The sequence below is a fragment of the Berghia stephanieae genome, chromosome 1, assembly GCF_034508935.2.
Source record: "Berghia stephanieae isolate SIO BIC M18660-M18661 chromosome 1, UCSD_Bste_1.3, whole genome shotgun sequence".
Taxonomy (NCBI): Eukaryota; Metazoa; Mollusca; class Gastropoda; order Nudibranchia; family Aeolidiidae; genus Berghia; species Berghia stephanieae.
In genome coordinates, this window is record NC_088360.1 from 91,089,429 (window position 1) to 91,117,004 (window position 27,576).

Genomic DNA, 27,576 nt, shown 5'->3' on the forward strand with positions numbered 1-27,576 from the left:
CTGACAACCGAGTCCAGAGACTTCAAAACCATTGAAGACAGACTCTGCATCTCTGACTTTGAATTAAAGTCACAGAGTACTATACAGAAAACTCTCTAAATGCGAACCCTGGTAAAATGCAAGTGTATGTTTTCCATCGAAACAACCTCAAAGCAAACTGGAAACTAAATGTTTCCTGGAATGGGGTGGAACTGGAAAATTACACTTTCCCTTGGTGTCACATTGGATCTTTCTCTATCCTTCGCTCAACATACAAAAAGGTGAAAGCAAAAGTAGCCTCTAGGATAAAGAACGGAACAAGAGTGTGTATGGAAGGTGCCAGACAAAGCAAGAAAGAAAAATACCTTCACCTTTGATACACTCTTGTTCAGTTCTTTATCTTAACCGGTACCTGCTCCTTAATTTCTTAATTTGATAGCCTCTATGAACAACCTAACGGGAGAACTCTCTAATATCAATTGGAGTGCGGACCCAAATAACTCTCACAGTACTCCTGGGTGGGGTTTTCTGACCTCTCATAGTGTGCAGAGGCACTTACTAGGTCTTATATCCCCCTATATCGATTTTCCAACATGCTTTCTTTCTTTGTATTAGAATGAGATTACTTGGTTGGGAGATGGCATTTTTTGTCTAGGAAAAATCATCTCTCTGTTACGTACTGTAACATATTTTGTTTGTTTTATATATATGATCTGTAAACATTTGAGTGTGTTCCTCTTAATAGGGACCTGTGCTTGTGCCATGGTGAGACATTTGTGACCCTTCGCATCAAAACGGTATTAAGTCAGGATGGTTAAGATGTTGAAAATTGAATTTATAGCCAGAAATATTAGACGTGTTGAGTTTGTATGTTTTATTGAGGAGAATGGATACCATATTTTAGGGTGCTGATGCCAACAATTTATATTTTTGACCAGTTTTGACATTAAATTTACCTTTAAGCATCTGGTTCGTTCCGACATAATACCGTTTTGAGACGATGGGTCACATTTAGGTTATCTCAAACTAAGTACACTGAATATTGTGCTCTTGAAATCTACATCTGTTCCCTATTTGAACCAATTCCCCTCTGTCTTACTTTTTCTTCAGTGCTTTCTCAAAAAACTTGATCTCTAATATTAACTCTCCAGAGATATCCTGCGAGGAAAGTGTGAAATTGCTTGGAATCGAAATAGATTACAAATTACAATTCGATGCCCATTCCTTTACATTACATTTCATAACATTGCATATGTTTCCCCCCTCTCCTTCCTTGGAGATTATTTGGTTTTACCCTAGCCTTCGTTGAGATCTTTGACCTTGAAAGATTTCTTTGAATATATATGCTTCTTTTCTCCAATTTAAGTAGTGTCCTTTGTGGCTAATTTTCTGGAATTGTTTTTACAATATATTTTTTACAATACACGGTAACCCGTTAACAACGCCATTCTCTCATCTCTCACTCTCATTCGTCTTAAGTGTTTCATTCATCGTGTTTCGTTGACAAAGAAAAAAACTAAAAAACCCGGGGTGGCCGAGGCCATTCGGGCACCGGGTTGGATCTCCATTATTCACATATCAGGGCGGGTCGTTCAGGGGGCCCGCTATAGGCTCGACATCCGGGATGGTCTCGTGACGGTTAACCGAAATTATCATTGCCCTCAGGCAAACCGTGGAGATTGGACTGGCAAGGAAAAACGGCCGGCGGGAACGATTATTCCCTGCACTTCCACAACAGTATACATGGCTGATGCTGTTTTAAGTTTAGATGATGTGCTTCATGTATGTGTTCTTGCTCTTCAAGAAAAGTGAAAGACAAGGCAACAAAAGAGCACTTTGGACTAAAAATTGATTACAAAAAACGACCATTTTACACCCACACAAACATTATATTTTTAAAATAAATAAAAAGAAAACTTCTCCACAGGTGTTTTAAAAATTAAATAACCAATATACACCAATAAGATAAGTGTATGTTATTTCTAAGAAAATAACACTGACTGTTTTACCAACAGCTGCTTTTATTTAAAAGTAAGTCAAACAAAAATTCAATCACCAATATACACCAATGAGATAGGTATACATTATTCTTAAGAAAATTACACTGTATGTTTTACCAACAGCTCCTTTTATTTAAAAGCTAAGCATTATCATTCCGTGGTTTTTGATTTTATAATTTACATCATCACCATCATCATCATCATCATCATCATCATCATCAATATTATTATTATTATTATTATTATTATTATTATTATTATTATTATTATTATTATTACTATTACATATTATCATCATCATTATTATTATTATTATTATTATTATTATTATTATTATTATTTATTATTATATTATTATTATTATTATTATTATTATTATTCATTATTATTATTATTATTATATATTATTATTATTATTATTATTATTATTATTATTATTATTATTATTATATTATTATTATTATTATTATTATTATTATTATTATTATATTATTATTATTATTATTATTATTATTATTATTATTATATTATTATATTATTATTACTATTATTATCATCATCTTCATCATCATCATCATCATAATCATCATCATCATCATCATCATAACTTGTTTTTATTTCATTTTGCTTGTTTTTTAAATCAATTTTTAACATTTATTTATTTATTTTTATTTTTAAGTATTTTTTAAAATAATCATTAGGTTGTTTTTGCAAAATCACGTATATTAATATATTTAGCTTTTAGAAAGCATCGGTCATTGTTATGAGCATCATCAATTATTATTATTATTATTATCATCATCATCATCATCATCATCATCATCATCATCATCATCATTATTATTATTATTATTATTATTATTATTATTATTATTATTATTATTATTAGTGGTTCATGTCTCTAATTGATTTTTAAAAACTGGCTTTTACTGATTTATTTCCTTGAGGCGAAATGCACTTATTTGCAGGTCTGATAACTCAATTCCTTATGGACTCATTGTTGTAATGGAAATCTAAAAATGACGCAAAATATTGTCAATTACCACAATGCAAATCTAGGTCCATAAGTTGGTTCGGATGTCAGACCTGTATATATGTAAACGTCGACTTGAAGCAAGTATGACACAAGTGAAGATCTTTCTTGATAAATACCTATCGCAACAAAAGACCATCTTGATGCTTTTAATGGTCATGGTAATGATCTCAAACACATTTCTCACCACTACAAACAAACGACATCAATTATCATTATCACCAACACCGTCTCACCATATTCACAAAGCATCATCTTTCGATTATTTTCTCCCAATAATTTAGATTACAGTCACAGTCTCATTTCCGAGACAAGGTCGCCGCATATTGTCAAAAAGCAAAGCTGAAAACAAAAACAACACAAGACAAAATCAACATTAAACTTTATAACATAATTGATTCTCTCATCGTCACCTTCATCTTCCTCATCGTCTGCTAGGATAAATGACACGCCCCCTTATTTAATTGTTAGACCAATGAAATTATTCGCATTTTTCAGTTCGGCTCTTCTATTCCAAGATGGCGACGTTTCCACCACTGCCCCAGGTAAAAGAGGCTTCCGAGTTGTTTTGTTGTCATCTAATTTATTTTATTGGCATTCTAGTTTCATATTAATAATTTTAAAAAATCAACTTAGAATGAATCTATGCAAGTTTTTAATTCTTCTAGGAATAGGAAAAAACGAGCAGAAGTTATAACAGACTATCAAACCCGAAACGAATTTGTTGTTATTCTTTCTATCTAACGATCTAATCATCATCTCTTCACTTCATTAATTGATCATTCATAATGCATAATGAGTCTATCCAGCCTACCTAGCCCCGGTCCAATCGATGATGCTCATAAGAATGACCAATGTTTTTTAAAAGCTAAAGATATAAATATAGGTGATTTTACCAGAACAACAGCATATTTTTTTCATAGACAGGAGTATATCTAATAAAATAATAGAGTAGAGACATCCAACAACTCGTTAACTCTATTCTAATAATAATAAACAGTTGAAAAATTACAGGTTGATTCACAGTAGGCCCTCGGCCTCGGCTTCAACAAACTATTGAATACATTATTTATGGTCGGTAAAAATATATATTGTGTATACATATGACAACAAAATATAAAAATAATAATTTGAAAAAATAATGATTAATGATGTACATTTTCTTACTTAATAAAATCTGATTTAAAAGCAGTAAGCCTTAGGCTTTTCACTGACATAAGAATTTTAAAAAAATACTTTGCACATAAATTAAGTACATAAAACTTGATATGTCTCACTGTTTCATTAAATATGAATATATCTAATATACTTACGGGAACAGAAAACAGACCTGAACCAGTCTGAGAAGCTACCGCCTTTGTCATGAGTCTCTCAACCTTATTCAAATCTGTCTCCGTTCTCATCATGTGTTCTGGCAGATTATTCTACGAAATTGCAATAGCAACAACTGTTCAGGGTCGACTCTCAATAACTGTGATTAGTTATTCAGAGTCAACTCTGGATAACCATATATACAGTTATTCAGAGCCGAGTGTCGAGTTGGGTTCTCGTGAAATGAGTAATTTCATTGTGATACCTGTTTGTTACAGTTACTTTGTTACTTTGGCAATTTTTTCTGTCAGGCCAAAATTAAAAGCCTCAAGACTGCCAACTTCGGCCTCATGAATTCTGTTGGTAACAGATATTTTTTATGCCAAGCCTTGAGGCCAAGGTACTGGTTAGAAAAATATTCGGGTATATAAAAGTTATAAAAATTGAGATTAGACTTCAGATTCGTAATCAGCCTCAAATTCTAATTTTTAAAATATACCAAATCAGCATACATCATTATAATTTGTTTGGTTAAATAAACAAAACAACAAAAATACAAGAACAAAAACAAAAATTAAAATTAAAAAAAAAACAAACTCAGTGAGACTCTTGTGTGTGTGTCTATGTCTCTCTCTCTCTCTCTCTCTCTCTCTCTCTCTCTCTCTCTCTCTCTCTCTCTCTCTCTCTCTCTCTCTCTCTCTCTCTCTCTCTACCCCTCACCGTGCCGATGGACGCAGTGGTTAACTTTTATTACAAACTACAATGGACAAGTGAATTATTTAATTATACTTGTCAATTCTACTTATAGTATTAATAGTTTAGTCATCGCCACCATTATCATCAGGTTTTTACACAGTTTGTAGAGGCCCTCTAATTAATTTAGTGATCAGTCACTAGAAGGGACAAGATAAACCAACAAGAACCCTTTGATCTTGCCGCTTTCCCCTGATTTTAGTAATGTAATCTACACCAAAGTGTATGACATTCAGAGGCAGGGTGAGGAGTGTGGTAGAGGATGAAAGATGAATCATTTCTTTGGGAGGGCGGGGGGGGGGGGGGGGGGTATTACGGCTCTAATTATAATTACCAACAGTTGACATGTGATTATAAACTGCATCAATACCAAACAGTTTTGACATAAAGACCCATAAAAAACGTTGAGATTGATGTAAAAAAAAGGAAAACAAAACTAAATTCTTACACCCATGTCATCAAAGATTGATGTCTCCATTCAGATCAAAACATTTGCTCACCACACTACTAGGCAAAAAGAGAACTTCAATTTTGATTTATTTAGAATATTGTTTATTCCAAGACCCCATTTCTTTCTTTCCTTCTCTACCAGGATCATAAGTGAATAAATCACTCTGTCATGATTGGTAGCATCTCTGACACTCATTTGCTGAAGTCATGATTTTGTTTTCCGAGATTAAATCTTTAATTAATTTATCAAAAATATAATTTACCTTCCTTTACTTTAAAAGATAATTTTTTTTATTATTGAAACAGATTGTGGGCAGTCATGGAGGAATTTACGAAGCCTATTATGTACAGGTATGTAAAACATATTTTTGTTTTGCATTGTGTTGCCCTTGGCAGCTACTGGCAACTTTACTAAAACGATTTTATTATTTATAACACACTGAATATTAAACTATTATCAAAATATTGTAGAGATGTTGGATTATTGTAATATTTTCACCTGCTGTAGCACAATCTTTGGGAGCTGCTACTCATCCAATATTTAAAGATCTCTTACTCGTTGGAATGCAGTAATTTAAAATGACCTTCAAAGTCAAACTAGAATTGTTTTTTCCACGCAGAGTTTTACCTCTCCCTTGATTTTTTTCTATTTCCATCTTCCAGGCGGACCCTTTGGGGACTGGAAGTATTGGTGCATTGGATGCTGCAAATTTCCTCAAAAGATCCAAGTTAAAAGACACAACATTATCTCAGGTATTCTATAATGTATAATGGATAAAATCATCAATCATCAATTTTAAATTCTCAAATTGTATTTTGTTCGCTGTGTGTACTTGCACGACCACCTTTATATTATAAGGGTAGGTTTAACCCAGTTCATGGGTATAAAGTAGTTCCTTTAGATCCAAACAGGCCATGGAGCTGTAGTTTAACCTGGTTTCTAAAGTGCTAAGTAGACAATAACAATTGCTTGCTATGCTTTTGATAGGACTATGACAAAGTACTTTTTTTCTTACAGACCCAGCCACCCAATTATTGCTGGGTGGACAGGGGTTAGAAAATACTTAGAATGCACCTGGGGTCAATAAAGATCCCTTTGCTAGTTAAATTAGTACTCTGCCAAATAGTGATATGATGATGATAGTAATATTAATAATAATAATGATAGTGATGATGATGGTGATAATAATAATAGTAACAATCACAATAAAAGACCTGTAAATTCTCAGTCAAATGACTGAAATCAGCCAATTTGTCAAATTGAAGAAAAAAAAAAAGAAACCATGAACGCAGTCTATTATTATTATTATTATTATTATTATTATTATTATTATTATTATTATTATTATTATTATTATTATTATTATTATTATTATCATTATTATTATTATTATTATTATTATTATTATTATAATTAATTAACAATACTAATAATAAACCATGAACGCAATCTATTATTATTATTATTAATAATAATAATAATAATAATAATAAAAATAATATATAATAATAATAATAATATAATAATAATAAAATAATAGTAATTATGATGGTCATGATAGATAGAAATGTAAATGATAATAATAATGATATTAATTACCACAACACCAATAGCAACAATGACAATAACACCACTTGTAATAATTATGATAATGATAATAATAATAATAATAATAATAATAATAATAATAATATAATAATAATAATAATAATAATAATAATAATAATAATAAATAATAAATAATAATAATAATAAAATTAATAATAATAATATAATAATAAATAATAATAATAATATAATAATAATAATAATAATAATAATAATAATAATAATAATAATAATAATATAATAATATATAATAATAATAAATAATAATAACAATATTAATGATAACAATAAAAATAATAATAATAATAATAATAATAATAATGATAATAATAATAATATTAAAAATAATAATGATGATGATGATGATGATGATGGTGATAACAATGGATAACGAAATCCATTTATAACACCCATTCCTGTTATAAAACACCTCAAGGCACACAATAATAAAACATGAATCAAAATTTACATAAATTAGCATAAACTAACAAGTTGAAAACAGCAATTAATATTATCACAAACTACACAATCCAGTTGGGGACTTTGACCTTCTATGGTGGGTCAGGTAGGTCAATTCTTGTTCTTTTTTTATTCCCAGACACATGTGTTATCCCCTTCCTTGTTGATTTCTGTCCTTGTCCTGGAATATAATTAGGTTGGATTTGCTTTAGCCATTGCTGGGGTTCTTAGTAGAAAGCCTTTTCCCTTGCAAATTTCCTACTTTATAAATGTAAATAAATAATTTTTGGTTTAGCTTTTGATCATGGAAATCCTATATATTTGTTTAGCTGAGACTAGATCAGACTTCGATGATCTCAGAATAGACTAATTGACAAATTGATGGCTCTTGGGACCTTCTTCTGTTCCCTTGTTTGAACTAGTCCTCTTTGTCTCATTTGTACTTTTGTTATTGATGCAGACAAGCACTAGGTCCAAAATTACAATTTTATGATTATTTTCTCATCATTGTCCTTTTAGTGGTGCTGAATAACATAAAAATGTTGTAAACACCATAAAATTAAGGAATAAACAAGCAAACATAACAAATTCACACGCCTCCAATTTGATTTTAAAAAAAAGAAAGACAATTCATTTTTTAGAATTTAGCATCTTAATACTTGGAACCTAAGTAGTGGGAGCCATTTGAATAAAATATTATGCTTTAATTAGGATAAGGTTTTGTAGTCTGTCAAAAAATTGAATTATTTTGAGATTAGGTTACAAAAAAAATACACGAACAGAAAAAATATCAAGAGAGATAGAACAATTGTAGGGGGGAAAAGCATTAAGTCAAATTGTATCGAGTACCCATTGTATCGTATAACGTTTCTTATGCAGTTGACTATGCTAAAGATGTAGGCAATTCTGTTGCAAAAGAGCAAGCAATGAACTTGGATAGGAACAAAACTGGAGTATTAAATTTGTCCTCTTTTCTCTGTTTCTCTTATTAGGTTTGGGATTTGTCTGATCCCATGGGCAAAGGCTATCTAGAGAAGGCAGGATTTTTTGTTGCTCTTAAGCTGATTGCACTGGTCCAAAATTCTCAAGAAATGGCTGTGACTAATTTGACTATGGAGACTCCCTCACCCAATTTGGTAACTTGGTTTGTTTTTTTTTGTTTTAAAAAAAAATTATCTTTCTTTTTTTTTCTTTTCTTTTTTTCTTTTTTTTTTGTCATGTGGTACTTTATAAATTTTTAACTTGAACTACTATATATTTCTCAGGAAACAGCTGAGAACATTTCTCAACAAATGACGAAGATATCATACAAATAATTGTATCAGAGCTGTAGTGACAGACCTTTATCCATATAACCCTCAGAAAGTTGATGGGGCCAATTTGGACATTATTGAGACGAATGAATAGCAGCATTTTTTGTCAGTGGAGATCTGTTTATAGGAAGAGATCACTTACACAACATCACACATAAAAACTAACAAAGATATGTCATGTTTGGAGCATAAAAGTTAAAACACTCATGATTTTTAATGTTTAAAAACCAACAATGGAAAGACTTCGCAACAGATTGGTGGAAGCAGCCAAGGCATGACACATAGCTGACTGAGAAATTAACGGCCCTTTAGTCGTCTGTTTTCTATGTTATTTCTTAGATTGAATTATGAAAAGTATGGTCTTTAAATTTAAAAAAACACCAAATTGTAGTGAAGATTCACAGATATGGGGAAACAATTATTAAACATCTTGTATTTAAGTTTTTTAAAAAGATAATAGACTTGAAATTTAGTAGTATTCTGCAAATTTGACCTTTTTTTTTTTTTGGGGGGGGGGGGGGGGGTTGTGTGTGTGTGTGTTTCTATTTCTAACACTTTAGAATCAAACACTTCATTTATATATCATGTGCTGAGAACTAAATTTTATCCTCATCCAATGCAAAATGCGGCCTTACTATAAGATTATGTAAAAGTAGAGTGGTGTGTAAATTCTTTTAGATTTCTTTTATTAATTCAAATTGTTCACTTGTTATGTGGAGTTTATGAATTAAGGATCAGGACAATTGAAATAAGCCAAATTAGAAGGAAGCACCTGTTGCAAAGAGAACAGGAATCAGTTCTGGGAAATGCAGTTAAAGCCTATCTCTGAATTTAATCTTGTAGGGACCAGTGGAGCCCATTGACATGACAGCACAGACTGCAGTAAGTTCTAATGCACCATGGGATATTTCAGTAAGTTAGATATTAGTGTTAGTGATATTAGAGATTGGTGGGTTTTAAAAATGTTTATTTTATTTATTTGTTTATTTAATTTTTGGGTGTCTTAGGTATGTAGGTATATTTGTTTTTTTTGTTTTTTTGGTAGGTTATTGATAAGAAAAGATTATAATTTGTGATTATAGATTTGTTTCTAAGCTTTTTATTCAATCAAGTATTTTTTGTTTATGTCTTTTTAATTATCATTTGTATTTGCAATCAAATATTGAAAACATCAATTTTTTTCTTATTTGTTGTGTTATCGGTTGAAACTGTGCTTTATTTTTCCAAATAATATAATGGCCTGCTCACAGAATTATATGTTTTTCTAAAAGTGGAAATCTGAGCTGAACATAATGATTTTGTTTGTTTTAAAGGGTGAAAAAGACTTCTTGTCATGGTTGCTTAGTGTTTTTTATTGTGATTTTTTTGTTTTTCAGTTGTCAGAGAAATCTAAATATGACAAAGTATTTGACAGTTTGCAGCCTGTTAACAATATGCTTGGAGGAGATAAGGTCAAACCAGTAAGTTGGTCAATCATCAGACTGATTTCACATTGTTACTATGTAATTTTGAGCTAAAGTTTATGTTAGTTAAACAAATAAGTGATGGGAGACCCAATCTTGGTTGAAATTGTGATGATTTTATGATATTTGTGACTGATATCAAGTCACAAAGGCATTAGATTCCTGGGCTTATATTGACGCTTTGTATTTAGGTAAAATACTCACAACATCCACCAGCCCGATATAATGTACCAACACACAAAACCATGTGTAACCTTTAATGTTTATAGTCTAACTTGGTGAGAAGTACTCACCAAAATGGCTGTCTGAAAACAATAACAAAGAGCTGAGTGATGTCAATTTCGTTTGTTCTATAGAGAAAAAATGAAGGGAATAATTTTTGTGGCCCTGCGTGCATGTAAATTTAATTGCCCCATAAGACTTGATCTTTTATATAGTGCAATATCCACTTAACATGCTCAAAGCGGTTTACAAAGGTAAGTCAGTAGCTCTTTTTTTGTGGATTATATAATAAAAATTAAAAATTGTCTACATTTAACATATAGAACAGTTCATTTAAGTGAATATAGTGACATTTGCAATTATAATCATATGATGGATAAATTGTATTATGTTCTAAAAGTAGTGATTTGGAGAAAATGTGTTTTCAGGTTTTGATGAATTCCAAACTCCCTGTGGACGTTTTGGGAAAAATATGGGATCTCAGTGATATTGACAAGGACGGCTGTCTGGATCGAGATGAATTTGCTGTGGTGAGATATTACAACTTATATATGTCCTTACTGTTTTATTTTTAACGTTTTTACTGCTTTGTTGTTATTTTGTGATTAAAAAAAAGTTCATCAGAATTCCTTTAAGCTTGCAGACCTCTTAAACTAATCAAACCTTACATATAAATGTATCTTGGTTAAGGAGTACATCTTTCAGAATATCTATGAATATTCATGAATAGTTCTCTAATGTCATAAAGGTGATTGTGCAACAGTCTCACTATATATAATTCAGAAAAGTGAGTGGAGCAGGCACTTATGTTGGTAACAACAAGATATGAAGTGAGTAGAAAAGTGCCAGAAGACAATAGAGAATAAAAAATTTTTTTCCGCGGCGGTGGTGGGGTTTGAACCTGCGACCTTATTGGTACGACAACTCCGCCTGGCAGGTGAGAGCGTGGCTCTACCGTGTGAGCTATCCACGAACACAAAAATATTCGTTTCAAACCCAAAGTCATTTCTAGATCCCTCTCTCACCCACTTCTTGAGATCGCCGATTCGTTCACCACCATCGCGAAGTAATTTTGACCAGCAGTTAAGCTTAATAGCCAATATTCTCATCACAAACATATAACATAGAAACGATTGAGACATTGAGTATAAAAATTTTTTATTCTCTATTGTCTTCTGGCACTTTTCTACTCACTTCATATCTTGTTGTTACCAACATAAGTGCCTGCTCCACTCACTTTTCTGAATTAAAAATTCACCCATACACCGGAGCATACTCAATGTCTCAATCGTTTCTATGTTATATGTTTGTGATGAGAATATTGGCTATTAAGCTTAACTGCTGGTCAAAATTACTTCGCGATGGTGGTGAACGAATCGGCGATCTCAAGAAGTGGGTGAGAGAGGGATCTAGAATGACTTTGGGTTTGAAACGAATATTTTTGTGTTCGTGGATAGCTCACACGGTAGAGCCACGCTCTCACCTGCCAGGCGGAGTTGTCGTACCAATAAGGTCGCAGGTTCAAACCCACCACCGCCGCGGAAAAAAATTTTTTATTCTCTATTGTCTTCTGGCACTTTTCTACTCACTTCATATCTTGTTGTTACCAACATAAGTGCCTGCTCCACTCACTTTTCTGAATTAAAAATTCACCCATACACCGGAGCATACTCAATGTCTCAATCGTTTCTATGTTATATGTTTGTGATGAGAATATTGGCTATTAAGCTTAACTGCTGGTCAAAATTACTTCGCGATGGTGGTGAACGAATCGGCGATCTCAAGAAGTGGGTGAGAGAGGGATCTAGAAATGACTTTGGGTTTGAAACGAATATTTTTGTGTTCGTGGATAGCTCACACGGTAGAGCCACGCTCTCACCTGCCAGGCGGAGTTGTCGTACCAATAAGGTCGCAGGTTCAAACCCCACCACCGCCGCGGAAAAAATTTTTTTATTCTCTATTGTCTTCTGGCACTTTTCTACTCACTTCATATCTTGTTCTCACTATGTATGGAGAGTATAAATGTTGCTTTTGACTTTTCTTGTTTATAGTTATAATTTGAGTGGATCTTCATAAATTGTTTGCTACCTTTTTTTATATTACACTTGCTTGTATATCACAAAGTACTTTTCACAGTCTATAATTGACCTAGCAACACTGCTTGGTAGACAAAGGGGCCAGGAAGAAACCTCGACACATCCCAGGATAGAAACTGGTCTTCTTGCTTATGAGTTTAGTGCTATGGCAACTGGTCAATCAAGTTTCACATTTCACGTTGTAAAATAAATCTTTAACTTAATTAAAGTGTTCTTTAATTTTTAAAAGCTTATTCATTTAATTTTGATAGCATGCAATCTATAATTGTGAAATTGATAATCTATAACCAAAATCAATTAATAAGAAATCGAGTTTGCTTTCTACTCGACAGTCCTAATACCAAGCTTTCACTGAATTAATGTCTTGTGCTATTATGTACCTTTCTACCTCAGGCTATGCATTTAGTATACCAGGCAAGAGAAGGACACGACACTCCAAGTGTCCTTAAACCTGGTCTTATACCTCCTTCCAAGAGGAAAGGTCCTCCAGCCTTGGCAGGAGCCGTCCCAGTGCTACCTATGGCCGTGTCAGGTGGAATCACAGCTCCCATGGGTCGTTCTACACCACCCTTAGGCCATGTATCAGTGAGTCTGTTGATTACTGTAATGTTAGTCATAAATACTTTGGTAGTTTTAGTTATAATTTTCTTGTTTATGTGTTTGTGATTTAGTTGATAATAAAAACTTGAATGACTGATGTAAGCCTAAGAATAATTACATGACGTATTACCACCTGAGCCCTTTATACTGTGTGGTATTGGAAGAATCCCAGCACTGGCTCTGTCCTGACTTGCTTGTATTTATCAACGACTTGTTCCTCTCCCCCAGTAACTCTGTCTTTTAAAAAAAAATAATAAGTTCTTGGGTCCTTGCATTAGGCCTCTTTGTTATACCTTCCAATGTTACTGCCACTAAGTTAAGTCATAGTTGAGCTATTATTATAGGATGACTATTCCGATTTCATTATATCCACCCTAAATCTTTTCAATTTAAATATATCCATGCCTCTTAATCACTTCTTAAGTGAATAGTGACACAACCACTTCATTGCTCTATTTTCTACTAAATGTTTCATAGATGCTATCAAGTATAAACTTCTTTTGGTACAAGTCAGAAAATTTTGAATCTTTAATTTGCTAGTGATTTATGTGATTTTTTTCTCTAACCAGTCCCCTCCAACATGGGTAGTCAGTCAAACAGAGAAAGCCAGTCATGACATGACCTTTGCTAAACTGGACACAGATGGTGACGGACTGGTCTCAGGGCCTGAAATGAGAGATGTATTAGCGCAATCTGGCCTTCCTAATAATGTGCTGGCTCATATATGGTGAGTATTTTCATTTTGTTGAGGTAGTTAGCTAAAATTGATGGTTATTTATGAGTTATTTTAAGAAATATGTTTGTTATCAGATAGAAATTAATTGCCTCTAATTTCTCAAAAAAAACAAAAAAACAACTTATGATTGTCATACTTTAGTATCCCTTATTTTAACATATTATAAAATAATGGGTTAAACTCATAAGGTGTGCTAAATGATAGTAAATAATACAGTGTCAAATTCGAATGATAATATAAGAGAAACTTTTCTCAGTGAGAATCAGCCTCTTAATTTCTGATTGCCAGATCTGTCTTAACCAAAAATTTTCCTCTATAGATCAATTTTCATATTTTATGCCTTTTTCATACTTCCATCACTAAATAATCAAACTGAAAATGCAGGAAAAATAATCTTGTGGCTGGAAAAGCTGGAAAAGCATATCAAAGAAGAAAAATGCATATCGTCAGAAAGATGACTATCATCTTTAAATTTAATCCAAATCAATTCTAAATCTGATTTTGTGACTGTAGGAGTCTCTGTGATACCCAAAACCAAGGCAAGTTGACAGCTGAGCAGTATGCGCTGGCCATGCACCTTATTCAACAAAAGCTGAAAGGAGTGGAAATCCCTAGTCAGCTGACACCTGAAATGGTTCCACCGTCCCAGAGATCAGTAACAGACCCTGGAGCTTTTGGGGTCAGGGTAGGGACTCTCTTTCACAGTTTGATGTTCTAAATAACGATAGTTGTTGCCCACCTTCTCAATCTGTATGTCAGGGTGAACCAAATGCCAGTGAATTTGAAGCCTGGATTAAGAAATCTGAGTTAGACTAATATATGATTTCATTGAGAAGATATAAGTTGATCAAATTGAAAAGAATTCAATTTTTCTGACCGAATATTTCAAATTTTTCAGCAGCGTCAGTTTTACCCTGACACAATATCAGATGAAAGTGATGAGTTACCTTTTACCGTTTTGGTGTTGATGGCTCAGTGGTAAAATGTCTTACCTTGTAACAAAGTCATGCAATGTTGAGTGTGATTAGTGAGTTGTTGACAATGATCAAAATAACTGGCTTTACCCGTGTCCTTGGGAAAGACACTTAACCAAAATTACCCCTCTTGGAGTGTGAATGATATCATGACTATAGCAGTGATAGTTATTTTAAGAGAATTAGTACAAAAAGGTTGCAATATTTGCTAATGAATGGCACAATGAATCAGTGTAGATGTATATAAATGCCATATTTATAAATTGATTTATTTATCTAATGTTATAACATTCAAAGGATTTCTGTTTCTGATTTGAGATCAGAAGATAGTCGAGGCGTCTATTTCATATATTCAGAAAATTACTTGCCTAATACATCATTTTATCCACATTGATTAGGATAGATTAATACGATAGTGTAAGAAATTTTGAATCTTCTACATTATCCACATTATGTGTAGGGATATGATTATTAATTGCTTGCATGCTTGCCCTTGATCTTAGCTTGTCCTTTTGTCTCAGTTTGCTATCCTTAATTTGAATGACAGCATGGAATCTTCAACTTTTTTAGCCTTTCTTTTCCGAAGTTTTACTTGAAGATTTGATGACTGAGTTTAATTGATATATAGTCCTCTATAGCAAGAAGAGTTTAAAACAAATGTGCAGCCCTTCATAATCTAATTGCTCGAAAGGTAAATGCATCAGTAAATAATTAATTAATTTGCTTTTAAGGTTACAAAACTCCCAATTGTATTCCTCTTAATTTTTTTTTTTCAGGATGGCCCCAATGTAGGCCCATACAGCCAACTTGTGGATGCATCTGCCATGAAAGAATTGGACCAAATAAGTCGGGACATTGAAGACATCAAAAAGTAATAGAAAGCACTCTTATCTGAATTTAAATGTTACTCAAAGTCGACTCAATTCTGAGTATTTGTATTCGAGGGCGGAGAGTTGTTGAATGTGACAGTTATTGTTGGTGTTTAGGCTGAAGAATTTTGATAATCTTTGCTTGAATGTTTCTAAATCTGTTGCGTTCACACATGATTTGGGAAAAGCGTTCCAGTCTTTGGTAGTGGGGGTTGCAAATTAATATTTGAAGATGTTTGAGTTTGTAGATTGGTGTTTTAGGGTTTTTTAGTGGGTTTTTCTTTACACGCATGAATTTCGTTGTATGTCTAGTTGTTCTGGTGAGATGGCTGTCATTTTGTTTGTAATTTTGAACACGAGAGTTAGTTGCTCTTCTTTCCGTCTGTCTTGTTAGGACATCCAAGCTGTGTGATCATGTCTGTTACTCTGCAATGGGGGCTGTAGTCATTGAAGACAAATCTTGCTGCATGGTGCTGGACAGCTTCAATTGCTTTTATATCTGATTGTAGGCGTGGGTCCCAAACTGTACAGGAATAGTCTAAGATTGATCTTACGAGTGATATGTAGGCGATTTCTTTTAGGTTTGCATGGCAATGTCTGATGTTCCTTTTGATAAACGCTAGCGCTGAATTTGTTTAATTTATTATTTTGCTGATGTGTGCTTGCCAGTTTAGGTTTTCTTGTATAACGATGATAATAATAATTTTTTTATAAAAAGTCACTGTTTCCTGAAGACTAATTTTGATGTAATAATTCTTCCCTACTCCTTTTGGAGACTTTGTAAATATTGTTACTAACATAATTCACTCAAGGATTATCACATATAATAGGTTTTACAGTTTCTTGAAAGGAACATAGCAATTTTTGGATAGGGTGACAGACTTTTCTATCGCTTTTTCCACACTCTCCCCTTTCATACTCAAAATATTTTTCTTAGAAGTACCTAGAGTACAATAATTTACCTTAAAGGCAAAACCTTTATCACTAATGACCTTTCCTTTAAAAAGAAAAGAACATTTCATAACTATTGTTATTGCTAGTAGGTATTCCTGTGCTCTGAACGAAGACGGGTAGGGCAAGTAGACATGTATAATTAGATAGATAGATGGATAAGTATAGCCTCTGAGCCTCCAATCCCACTATTTAATTTGTTTTCTCGGTTGAATCTCTGCATTTCATCTCATACCTCATATGAAAGATTGGAAACACAATGCACACCGGGAGTTATTTGTGGAGAAAGGCCTCGTTTGGAAAGTGACTCTCAATTTTTCATAATTTTTATTTTATAATTTAGTTTTTTTAGTCAGATTGTGAAGAAAACCAACATTATTTTGGAATTATACAGCTACTGCTCCCAGCATTATGTCATTCCCAGTCAACAATCCAAATTTGGTTTCTTAAATTTTAAATCTATAGCTCCATTAAAATAAGATTATTATTATTATCATCATCATCATCATCATCATCATCATCATTATCATCATAACCATTATTATTATTATTATTGTTGTTATTATTATTATTATTATTATTATTATTATTATTATTATTATTATTATTATTATTATTATTATTATTATTATTATTGCCTCAATCGCCCTGCCAGCTGCAATTATAAAAGACTGTTATAAGACAAGTTTTATTGTTGTGATTATCAGAGAAAGGCTGCAGTTGGAGAGGGACAAAGCCCAGCAAGAGGCAGATGTGAAAATTCGTCAGAGTGAAGTCCAAGTTCTTCAGAAAGAATTGGATTCTCTGAATGGCACCTTAACCCAGCTGGACAATCAGAAGAAGGAGGCACAGAAACGACTGGATGAATTGGATGACAAGGTGATATTATATCATTGTATGATTGCTAAGGTTAAATGAAAAGTTTGGGATCAGGAACTGTTATAAACTAGAAACTGGAAAGACTTTGTAAGATGCAGTGCATAGAGAGAAAAAATACTGAAAAAGAAAATAAGCAGCCAATAGACTGGGGGTCAATCTTAGACTTTCTGATTATCAAAAACATATTTTAGGTTTATGATTGTTTTTTATTTCCTTTTTTTTTTTGACAGCGTTCAAACCTTGAAAGAAATGTGAAAGAAATGAGAGAGAAGACGAACACAGAACAGATGGAGGTAAGGGTTTCATCCTCATATTAAATTTAATATTTTAAATACATCATTATCATGTTCATAATTTTGTTGGTAAAAATTTAATGACTAAAATGACCATGATTTCGTGGTGTTTGGTTCTATTTTCTTTAAAAAATAAAGATAAGAGATGAAGATAAATAATATGTAATGGAAATGTTTCACCTGCCCTTTTGTGAGTTAGTAGGCAAGGTCAGAGTCAGTGATGAAGTGATAAACAAATCAGAAGTTATGTTAACTGTATCATTTTATTTCAAGTCAACTGACATAATGTCTGAGGATGGAGTCATGCCTTCAGTAAGTCATACAAGAGTATATATACTCATTCCAAGTAGCATCAGGTCATACCAGGATGAGGCACTTTACACTCAGTCCTATGGCATAGTCCAGGGATTTTCTATCATTGCTTCGATCATTTCTTTCCATGGGGAAAAATAAGACATTTAAACAAAAAACAGATGGATGTTTAAATTTCAACTTTTTCCTGTATAAAATATAGAGATAGAGTATAACGGAAAATTGTTAAACTGATGAGGAGAAGAAATTGCTGAAATCGATATATTCATCTGTATTTTGGAATTAGAGCTATGTATATTATTTTTCTTCCCTTTCTCCAGTAAAAAATTTTTTTTCGGTAATTAATAAAATATTTCTGACGTGTTAAGTGCCCATTTCATATGTTAGAGACAAGTAGTCACTCTGTGTGTAGTCATCGTGTTCATTTACCATCACAACTAGAAGTGTTTAATCTGGTGATTTGTTGCATGTTTAAGATTCTCTGAAGTTAATAACAATCAAATTTTTTTTTTAAAGAAGGAAAGAAATCATTAGCTATGTTGTGGAATAAAAATATGACAAGTGGTACAATTTAAAAAAAAAGTTTATTGGATGAGAGAAATTGCCAAACGCAATTGAATGTTTGTTTGGAGATTAATTTTTTTTTTTTTTATCCATGTGTAGTGTGAGTGTGTATGTTTTAAATTAAAATCTTAATTTATCTTAATTTCATTTGGGCTTTTATATTTTTTCATTTGTTCACCTTGAAATTTTATATAGAAGTATTAATTTTAGCCATTGTTGTTAGGTGCCCTTTTTAAGTAGATATTCTCTCCTCAATTAAAGTTTGTCTGTTGATGTATGTTAAGTTGGGAAGCCACATACTTTGAACATTGTAATTTAATGTATTTCCACTGTGATATTATATAAAACAGTAAATGATGTGTAGTTTATAGTCAAATCATATAGTTGTTTTTGTCTTTTGTCTTTTGTTTTGGTTTTTAATTATTTTTTAAAATATAGGTTCTAAATTTTTATTTTACATAGTTATGATTGATTTTTCAGCAAAGATATAAGGCAGATTTGAATTATGTTTTTTTTAAAAAGTAGTGTAGTGTCCACCAAGGCAGTGCTGTGGTTCGAATTTGGCCATATCCAAGGTTAACTGTCATTATTGGCACTTAAATTGATTTCAGGTCAACAAAATGAAATCATTACTCAACAACCGAGATCAGATGATAAAGGTAACGATAGATTTTACTCTTTTACCAGCTAATGACATCGTGGTTGCTGCTGCTATTACTGTGCTTTGTTTCTGGCTAATGGAATGACTCTGTTGCTTATCAGGATTTTGTTACTGAGTATTAACAAAATTAAAAAAAAAAATAATTTGGATAATTGCTCTCTCATGGCTAACCTCTCCTTCCCTTACGCTCTTTCTTTCTTCCCCCCCCCCCCCCTCTCTCTCTCTCTCTCTTTCTCTCTCTCTCTCTCTCTCCCCTCTCTTTCTCTCTCTCTCTCTCTCTCTCTCTCTCTCTCTCTCTCTCTCTCTCTCTCTCTCTCCTCTCTCTCTCTCTCTCCTCTCTCTCTCTCTCTCTCTCCTCTCTCTCTCTTCTCTCTCTCCTCTCTCTCTCTCTCTCTCTCTCTCTCTCTCCCTCTCTCGTCTCTCCCTCCTTCAGTCCGTAAATTTTTTGATAGCTTTTGTTTTTTTTTTCTATTTCAAAATTAACCTCAATTTTTTCTATTTCCTTACAAACTGCTTTTGCAACAGTAATTCTCTCTCTCTCTCTCTCTCTCTCTCTCTCTCTCTCTCTCTCTCTCTCTCTCTCTCTCTCTCTCTCTCTCTCTCTCTCTCTCTCTTGTTTTCTCTCTCTTCCCATAACACACAAACACTTTCACACAAGGAAGGGGGGGGGGGGGGGGGGGGGGGGAGAGAGAGAGAGAGAGAGAGAGAGAGAGAGAGAGAGAGAGAGGAGAGGGGGGGGGGAGGGAGGGAAAACGGAAAAACAAAGCCTTTGGTTTATTTTTGTTTTGTTTTTGGATTTTATTTTATTTATTTATTTTTTTTGTTGATGCTTGCTAATTAGGGGAATGCATTTGTCACCGATTCTATCTCCTAAGTTGTGTCCAACTCTGAATACTATCATGAAGACAACTAGACATAAACAACATTTACCAAGGCTTGATTTCATGCGAACAAGCCACAGCATTTAAATGAAGACCCCGTGTGTTTCCATCCTTGTAATTATTATTTTGTCACCAATCAAGAGACTGAATTAGGCAACAAATGTATTCCCACAACACTTGCCTAGCGTCTCCGCTAGCTACGGCCTGCTGCAGATCTGCCATGTATTCATCCATTGAGTTTATTATAAAGCAATATTTATAAACCTAAAACCTTCTTCTTTGATTATGATTTTAGCTTTTTTTAAATTTTTAAATTTAGATTTTAAAAACTTTTATTTTAACTGACCATTCAAGCTATTTCATTTCATAGAATCCCCCCCCGCCCTATATATTAAGAGTAATATTTCTATGTGATTTTGATAATGTCTTTGTTTTAGTTTGGACCCGTCCGTTATTATAGAAGCTGTCAAAATAATTTTTATGGGAAGTGATAGTACTGAATTTTCTTTATTAAGACTTATGGCAGATCTGCTTTTGTTTGCTTTGTGTTATCTTTTAAAATCTTTTTGTTGTCTCTGTTTCATTTGTGATTTTTTTTTTTTCCATTTTAAATTTTATACTTAATAATCTCACTGCTGCTACAATGACATGCGATCTATGTTTTTATTTCCTTTTTTATTCTTTTTCTTGTTGGAGATTTTAACTAATTAATTGGAGTGTTAAATCACAAAACTTGAGTTATCTGAAGAAAGCACTTAAATTTTTGTTCTTATTTTGTATGGTTAAAAAAGATAACAGATTAACAAAATATCTGATAGCTATATGTATCAAATTACTCTCAGAAAATATGTTCTGTAATCACTTTCTTTATGCTTGCAAATATGTCGAATTACTAGTCTTTTCTCAAAAAATTTGAAATTGAATTATATCATTTTGTGGTCCAGTCCTGTAATGATTGTCTTTTCCACTTTTTGTCATTGTTTTGAATAGTGTTGTCAGAACACATGATTTTGCAACAGTTTACATAAGGGAAAAATTCAACTGTATAAGAATGGGTGTATTCAATAAATATCAATATATCAGTCAGCTCAGATGCATGTATTTATTTTGAATTTTATGAATTAGCCATGAATATTAGGCTTGAACTTACAAATGGTTTATTGATCACCTGTTTTGTATGCCAAAATCGAAGAAATAATTATGTTCAAACTTGTTCAAAACTAGACGCATTGAGTAATAATCAAACTGGTAATCTTGTTTGTTTAAGGAATTGCTAAAGACTGAAATTGCAACTTTTGATATTGAAGCAGAAAACTATGAGTTCAAATTGGCTACAAGATTGAATGAAGAACCACGTTTCTTTATTGTAGGACAGGATATTGGGACTCATTATATATGGTCGATGGAAAGACATTTTTTTGTTTGTTTTGATTAAGTATATTCACAACTTATAAATGTAAATATATATAATATATATATATTAAAAAACAAAAAACAAAAACAAAAAAAAATAGATGCATTACAGACTACTATCTCTCTATGAAAGCTTCATAAGCAGAAATGTAGAAATCCTAAAATTTACCTCCTCCTTTGGTCATATTTGAAAAGATATGGTACATGTTCATTAATTTGTTTGCTTTTCAAGACAGATGGGAAATCTCACTTTTATGTAAAATGCCAATTTAAAAATAAAATATAATAGATTTTGCGTTATGTAATCAGTGTCACCCAATATCAAATATCAACTTTCAATCATGACTTCCATATATTGATATATTAAAATAATAATTATGACAAGGATAATGAAGATGATGATGATAATAATAATAATAATGATAATAATATAATAATAATAATAATAATAATAATAATAAATAATAATAATAATAATAATAATAATAATAATAATAATAATAATAAATCAGTTGACTCCGCTTAATCGCACATCCTCGGGAGTTCGGGTTAGTATGTTGATTAAGCAGAGAAGCTAAAAATAGCATCAAAGCAGCAGCTTTCATTTGCCATTTCTATAGGACCTTCCCTTCTGAGTTTTCTGCTTGCTTGGCATTGTCATGTTCAAGATGCGACCTCATTAGAAAGGGGTTTTTTGTGTGTTTTTTGTTTGTTCCTTTTTTGCTATTGTTTTTTTTTTTTTTGGGGGGGGGGGGAATCTGTTTTCTTAACTTTTTCATGTTTTATCGACAACAAAATGTGACATTATTGTTTGTAAGAATAGTAATCATGAAGCATCAGCATCATGTTTTTCGCCATGTTCTTTTTTAAGCAAAATGTTGTGTCGACCATTCCATCTCGACAGGCAATCTTCTGACTTCTGACGTGGAGAAAGATGTGCCTTGAGTTGATGCCAGTTCAGTTGCCTTTTGCTTGATTAGGTCTCCAGACAGTTGAGCATCTTGGTTTAACTTATCACCCATTCACATGACTAAAGCGTTTTCAATGACACCTTGCTGGCCATCTCTATGCCTTTTACATCCCAGATTTGATGCTTTACTTGCTTTGACTGCAACGTCATTCTTGTTTTATAGCAAACGAGAGATACGCCATTTTTTGATACGCCATACTTCGTAGCTAGCTCACCTTGCATTTGGTTTTGGAAATGATTATGCATCTGCAATCAATTGAAGTTTCTGTTGGAAGAGTGAGATCTCTGTGCTTTGTGGACGCCATTGCTGTTATAATGGTAAATTGTGATGACAGAAACTTTTATAATTGGTGCAGTCGTCTGTTTGTTTTTTTTTCTTCAAGTAAGGCAATGACTGTATAAGGCCAAGACTATTTAATGCAATTCACTGGTTAGATTCTGATTTTTAGAATCTAATTGGATTCAGTAGTCTGATGTCACGCAGCCCGGCAACGACGGCCATCTTGGTTCTAAACAAAGAAAATCTTTACTTTTTATTCTTCATGCTGGCTAGAACTTTTCATTCCCTTTTCATATGCCTTTTGATCAGAATGTGTAAAAGTCAAAACATGATCAAATTTATGTGTTTATTTTCCTCTGGAAACGTTTTTATGCTCGCCGGAGAAATATTTCATACGGGCATCCGCCATTGTTCCGATAGTTTAGAGCCAGTGTTACTAAGTTACCATGCGTCATTAGGAAGGAAGTGACGTTACGACTGTTGAATCCTATTGTCTATATGTGGACAGGGACAGTATGGATCAAGCAAAAGATGAGATACTAGTTTTTCTATAATCCTTTCTTACTGTTCACGACCCAGGAGAGGATAACAATGTACAGGTAGAGAATTGCAATCAAGTGGTCAGACAATATAAACAAACACCCGGCATTGAGAAATCAAAATGAAAGCCTAGGCACGTCCATTTATCCTCACCAAACTCACAGTCACGGCTATCTTCAATGCACAGAGTTGCGACATAATGACAAGACAAGAATCACGTTTCACACCTAGTGATACAGATAGCGATTGCTGAATCAATTAGCCTGTCGTGTCGGGTAATCCTTTGTTGTCAACAAGCATTGCGTGTCTGACATAATCAGGGTCAGAGGTATAGTGGAATCGCATTTATGGGAAAGCTTTTCACATGTGCATTGGTGCGAAAATGGTTCAATGAGAAACACATTTTCATTACTTTTTTGTTTATTTTTTAGATATTTTTCTCCAATCAAGGTGTAACGATTAAGCGGAGAAGGTGTGCGAATAAGCGGAGCAATTATATAGAAAAAATTTATGTTTTTTGGGAATATGTAGGGTATAAGCGGAGTATGCGATTAACCAATGTGCGATTAAGCGGAATAAATTGTTATAATAATGATAATAATAATAATAATAATAATAATAATAATAATAATAATAATAATAATAATAATAATAATAATAATAATAATAATAATAACAGTAATGGTGATGATGATGATAATAATAATAATAATAATTATAATAATAACTAAGATAATTATGATAATAATGATGATGATAATGATAATAATAATAATAATAATAATAATAATAATAATAATAATAATAATAATAATAATAATAATAAAGATAATGATGATAATGACGGTAATAATGATAATTGCAATTACAAGGATGATGATGTTGATGATAATAATGATAGTCTAATAAAGTGCTTTTGTCTTGCACTCCATGCTAACCTGTATTCACATATATGCTTCACACAATAAACATAGCAGATACTTTCATATAATACTGGTTTTCAATATATCACAACATATTCACAATACCTATTGTTTGGAAACAGTATTGTATTATCCAATCTAACGTTATATATATATAAAGCATATTTCTGTCTTAATGTAATGGACTCTCCTATTATTGATTTTATGCTATAAGTTTTACTTAACATTGCTGATCCTAGAATGCTGAATATATTTGTCTTTTTCTCAGGCCGTTCTACTGCCAGTATAGAAAAGCACATCAAACAACACACATAATGGAAATGTTCTGTTTTAATGTCATTCAATGTTAATGTTTATTATTATCATCACCACTATCATCATAATCATCATCATCATCATCATTATCGTTATCATTATCATCATCATCATCATTATTATCATTACTAGTTTATTTAAAGAAAATAATTTTTTATCATGTGCTATGGTTCTTTTCTTTAGCTGATAAAAGACATATTATGACTTTTCTTGAAATTGTCATTGTTCCATAAATTTGTACTGATACATTTTCCTTTAATGTGTATCGTTCGTCTTCCTGTAGTTTTTTGGGTTTTTTGTTTTTTAACATGCATGGTTCATACCATAGTTTAAGGATAGGATATTAATAATAATAATAAGAAGAATAATAAATGATACTCGTTGAACGCTTTCCACGAACCACACATCTCAAAGGACTTTTCAGATAATGAATTACATTACAAACATAGGTCGTCAGGATTAAACATGGAAACAAAATACATATTGCTTAAATAATAAGTATACAAACATTACAGTTGGCATGGTGTAAAATTGATTATGAAAAAGTGGGTTTTTAAAGAAGATTTAAAGTTTGAGATGTTCTCTATTTCTCTAAAGGATTGCGGAAGGGTATTCCAGAGATTAGGACCATGATATTGAAAATAGTGATCACCAAAATATTTAGAACCTTGCAAACTGTACTGAGGATCACTTTTTTTCTTTTAATGATTTTGATTTTTATAACAGCTTTATAAAGTACTTGTTGACAAATTTTTTAAATATAGATATATTAAATAAAACATATGTGAATCGATTGTTTGGAATACCTAATTTATAAGATATGTGTTAGGTATTCTAAACAGCTATTTATAAATCATTAATTATATTTATGATCTAAAAATAATTTTGAGGTGATAATTTTGATTGTAAAAGGTGGATATTTTGCACTTAGTAGTGAAATATACTACAGTCAAACCTGCCTTAGTGGCCACCTCTATATAACGACTAGCTTTGTTGACACCCTTGAATTTTTTCTCTATATTTTACATCTATATAAGGGAAACCTTCCTGACGCGACCACGACCACCTAAAGTCGTGATCCTATTGGGCAAATACCTGGCTATAGCGACCACTTTAACTGAAGAATACTTATTTGAACTTTGCTATCACTGGTGACAGTCAGTACCTTCAAGAGTTAATTATGATTCAACTCGACAAAAACCGACATCGGTCAAATATTCATGGGCGGAGTAGTTAAGACTGGACTCACTTAGTAAAATCCAATCGCAGTGAAGGAAGTGTCAGTCTTGTCAGTTTCACTGGTTGTTTTCAGCTTTAATTTTTATCAATTTGCCGACAAATTGTAGAAATTGCAATTTGGATCCTATTTAATTTGTGGGTGGAAATAATTGACATTGCACTTTATAAGGTAATATTATTATTATTATTATTATTATTATTATTATTATTATTATTATTATTATTATTTTTATTTTTATTATTATTAATAATAATAATAAAAATATTAACACCAATAATAAATGATGACCCATGATAGGTTCCAATGCTTTGAATAATATGAGGCTAAGATAGTGTACAAGTGCATCCCCTCTTCCCCCCCCCCCCCCCCCCCCCCTTCCCGTCATTAATCTTGTATACAACAACCACCTGTCTTTAACGACCACTTTGGCCGTTGATCTCAGGTGGTCGTTATAGACAAGTTTGACTGTATTTAAAATTGAACTTTGTTTACTTGAAAGAGAAAATACAGAATTTTGTATTTGTTGCCTGTGGCAGGTTGTGGATAAACTAAAATAGACTTCAGTTGTGAATAATTGTAATTTTTGTTTTATCTACAAAGGATCAGGAGGAAGAGTTATCCAAGTTGCGGCAGGAGCTCACACAGCTTAGAGATGAAGAGTCAAAGCTTGAGCAAACTGTAGATTCCAGCAAACAACAACTGGAATTGTTATCAAAATCACACACTGACATCAACACAGAGATTGAACAGGTACTGAGTTCAAGACATTTTTTTAAAAGCAACCAATAAGTTACCCCCTCCTGTACAGCATTGTAAAATGCCATTTGCTAAGAGTTCTATGGAGGAAAATAGATAATTCATCAAACACCATTGGATGTCAACAGGATTAAGCCATGTTGTTCAAATGAAAAATTGGGGTCTGATAATCATGCCCAAGGTAAAATATTGATATTGCTGGAAGTGATGTATGAACCCAAGTTACATTGCAATGCCTTATCTTTGTCACTGACCCCACCCTCATAAAGACATTAAAGCATAATTAACAGTTGCAAAAAAAACAAACCCAAAAAACCCTATAAGTATAAGGATTGGTCTAGTTAAATGTATCTCGGGGTCAATGCATGATCAAGGTTTGGCCATGGTTTATATGTGTACTTTGACTGTAGTGTATATATGTATAATGTTGTGATTGCTCTAAAGTGTTTTTAGGGAAAGACAATTCTTTACGGGCAGGAAATATTGTTTATTTTGGTATTATTTGTTTTACAGACTAAAGCTCGTATACAGCAACTTAAAGATCAGTACAATGGCTTGGAGAATGGCATGACGTCCATCAACATTGGAAATGGACTTGGTAATAATGAACCTGTAAGCATGTTTTCCTATTTAAGAGAGGGAATATATATATATATTTTTTTTTAATCGTAAACAATATCATGAATGCCTTTCCTCTTTTTGCACACTGATGTTTCTGCCTTCCCCCTCTA

The 27,576-nt window shown here is 32.5% G+C and overlaps 1 protein-coding gene across 5 annotated transcripts in view; it reads left to right on the forward strand.

Moving 5' to 3' along the window:
- Window positions 1-3,493: 3,493 nt before the first annotated feature.
- The window catches only part of LOC144961560 (uncharacterized), a 38,029-nt gene continuing 13,946 nt past the window's right edge, over window positions 3,494-27,576 (forward strand). For 3 of the 5 annotated variants that reach the window (XM_078894712.1, XM_078894719.1, XM_078894722.1), the window contains exons 1-16: window positions 3,494-3,557; window positions 5,833-5,877; window positions 6,190-6,279; window positions 8,587-8,730; window positions 9,751-9,819; window positions 10,284-10,367; window positions 11,021-11,122; window positions 13,082-13,273; window positions 13,858-14,015; window positions 14,538-14,709; window positions 15,775-15,869; window positions 17,526-17,697; window positions 17,928-17,990; window positions 19,478-19,525; window positions 26,690-26,839; window positions 27,359-27,457. In XM_078894712.1, coding sequence (XP_078750838.1) covers window positions 3,531-3,557; window positions 5,833-5,877; window positions 6,190-6,279; window positions 8,587-8,730; window positions 9,751-9,819; window positions 10,284-10,367; window positions 11,021-11,122; window positions 13,082-13,273; window positions 13,858-14,015; window positions 14,538-14,709; window positions 15,775-15,869; window positions 17,526-17,697; window positions 17,928-17,990; window positions 19,478-19,525; window positions 26,690-26,839; window positions 27,359-27,457 — 1,710 coding nt within the window. In that variant the 5' untranslated portion in view covers window positions 3,494-3,530. The remainder of the gene's footprint in view (window positions 3,558-5,832; window positions 5,878-6,189; window positions 6,280-8,586; window positions 8,731-9,750; window positions 9,820-10,283; window positions 10,368-11,020; window positions 11,123-13,081; window positions 13,274-13,857; window positions 14,016-14,537; window positions 14,710-15,774; window positions 15,870-17,525; window positions 17,698-17,927; window positions 17,991-19,477; window positions 19,526-26,689; window positions 26,840-27,358; window positions 27,458-27,576) is intronic. The other 2 variants (XM_078894716.1, XM_078894726.1) reach the window with 1 other exon arrangement.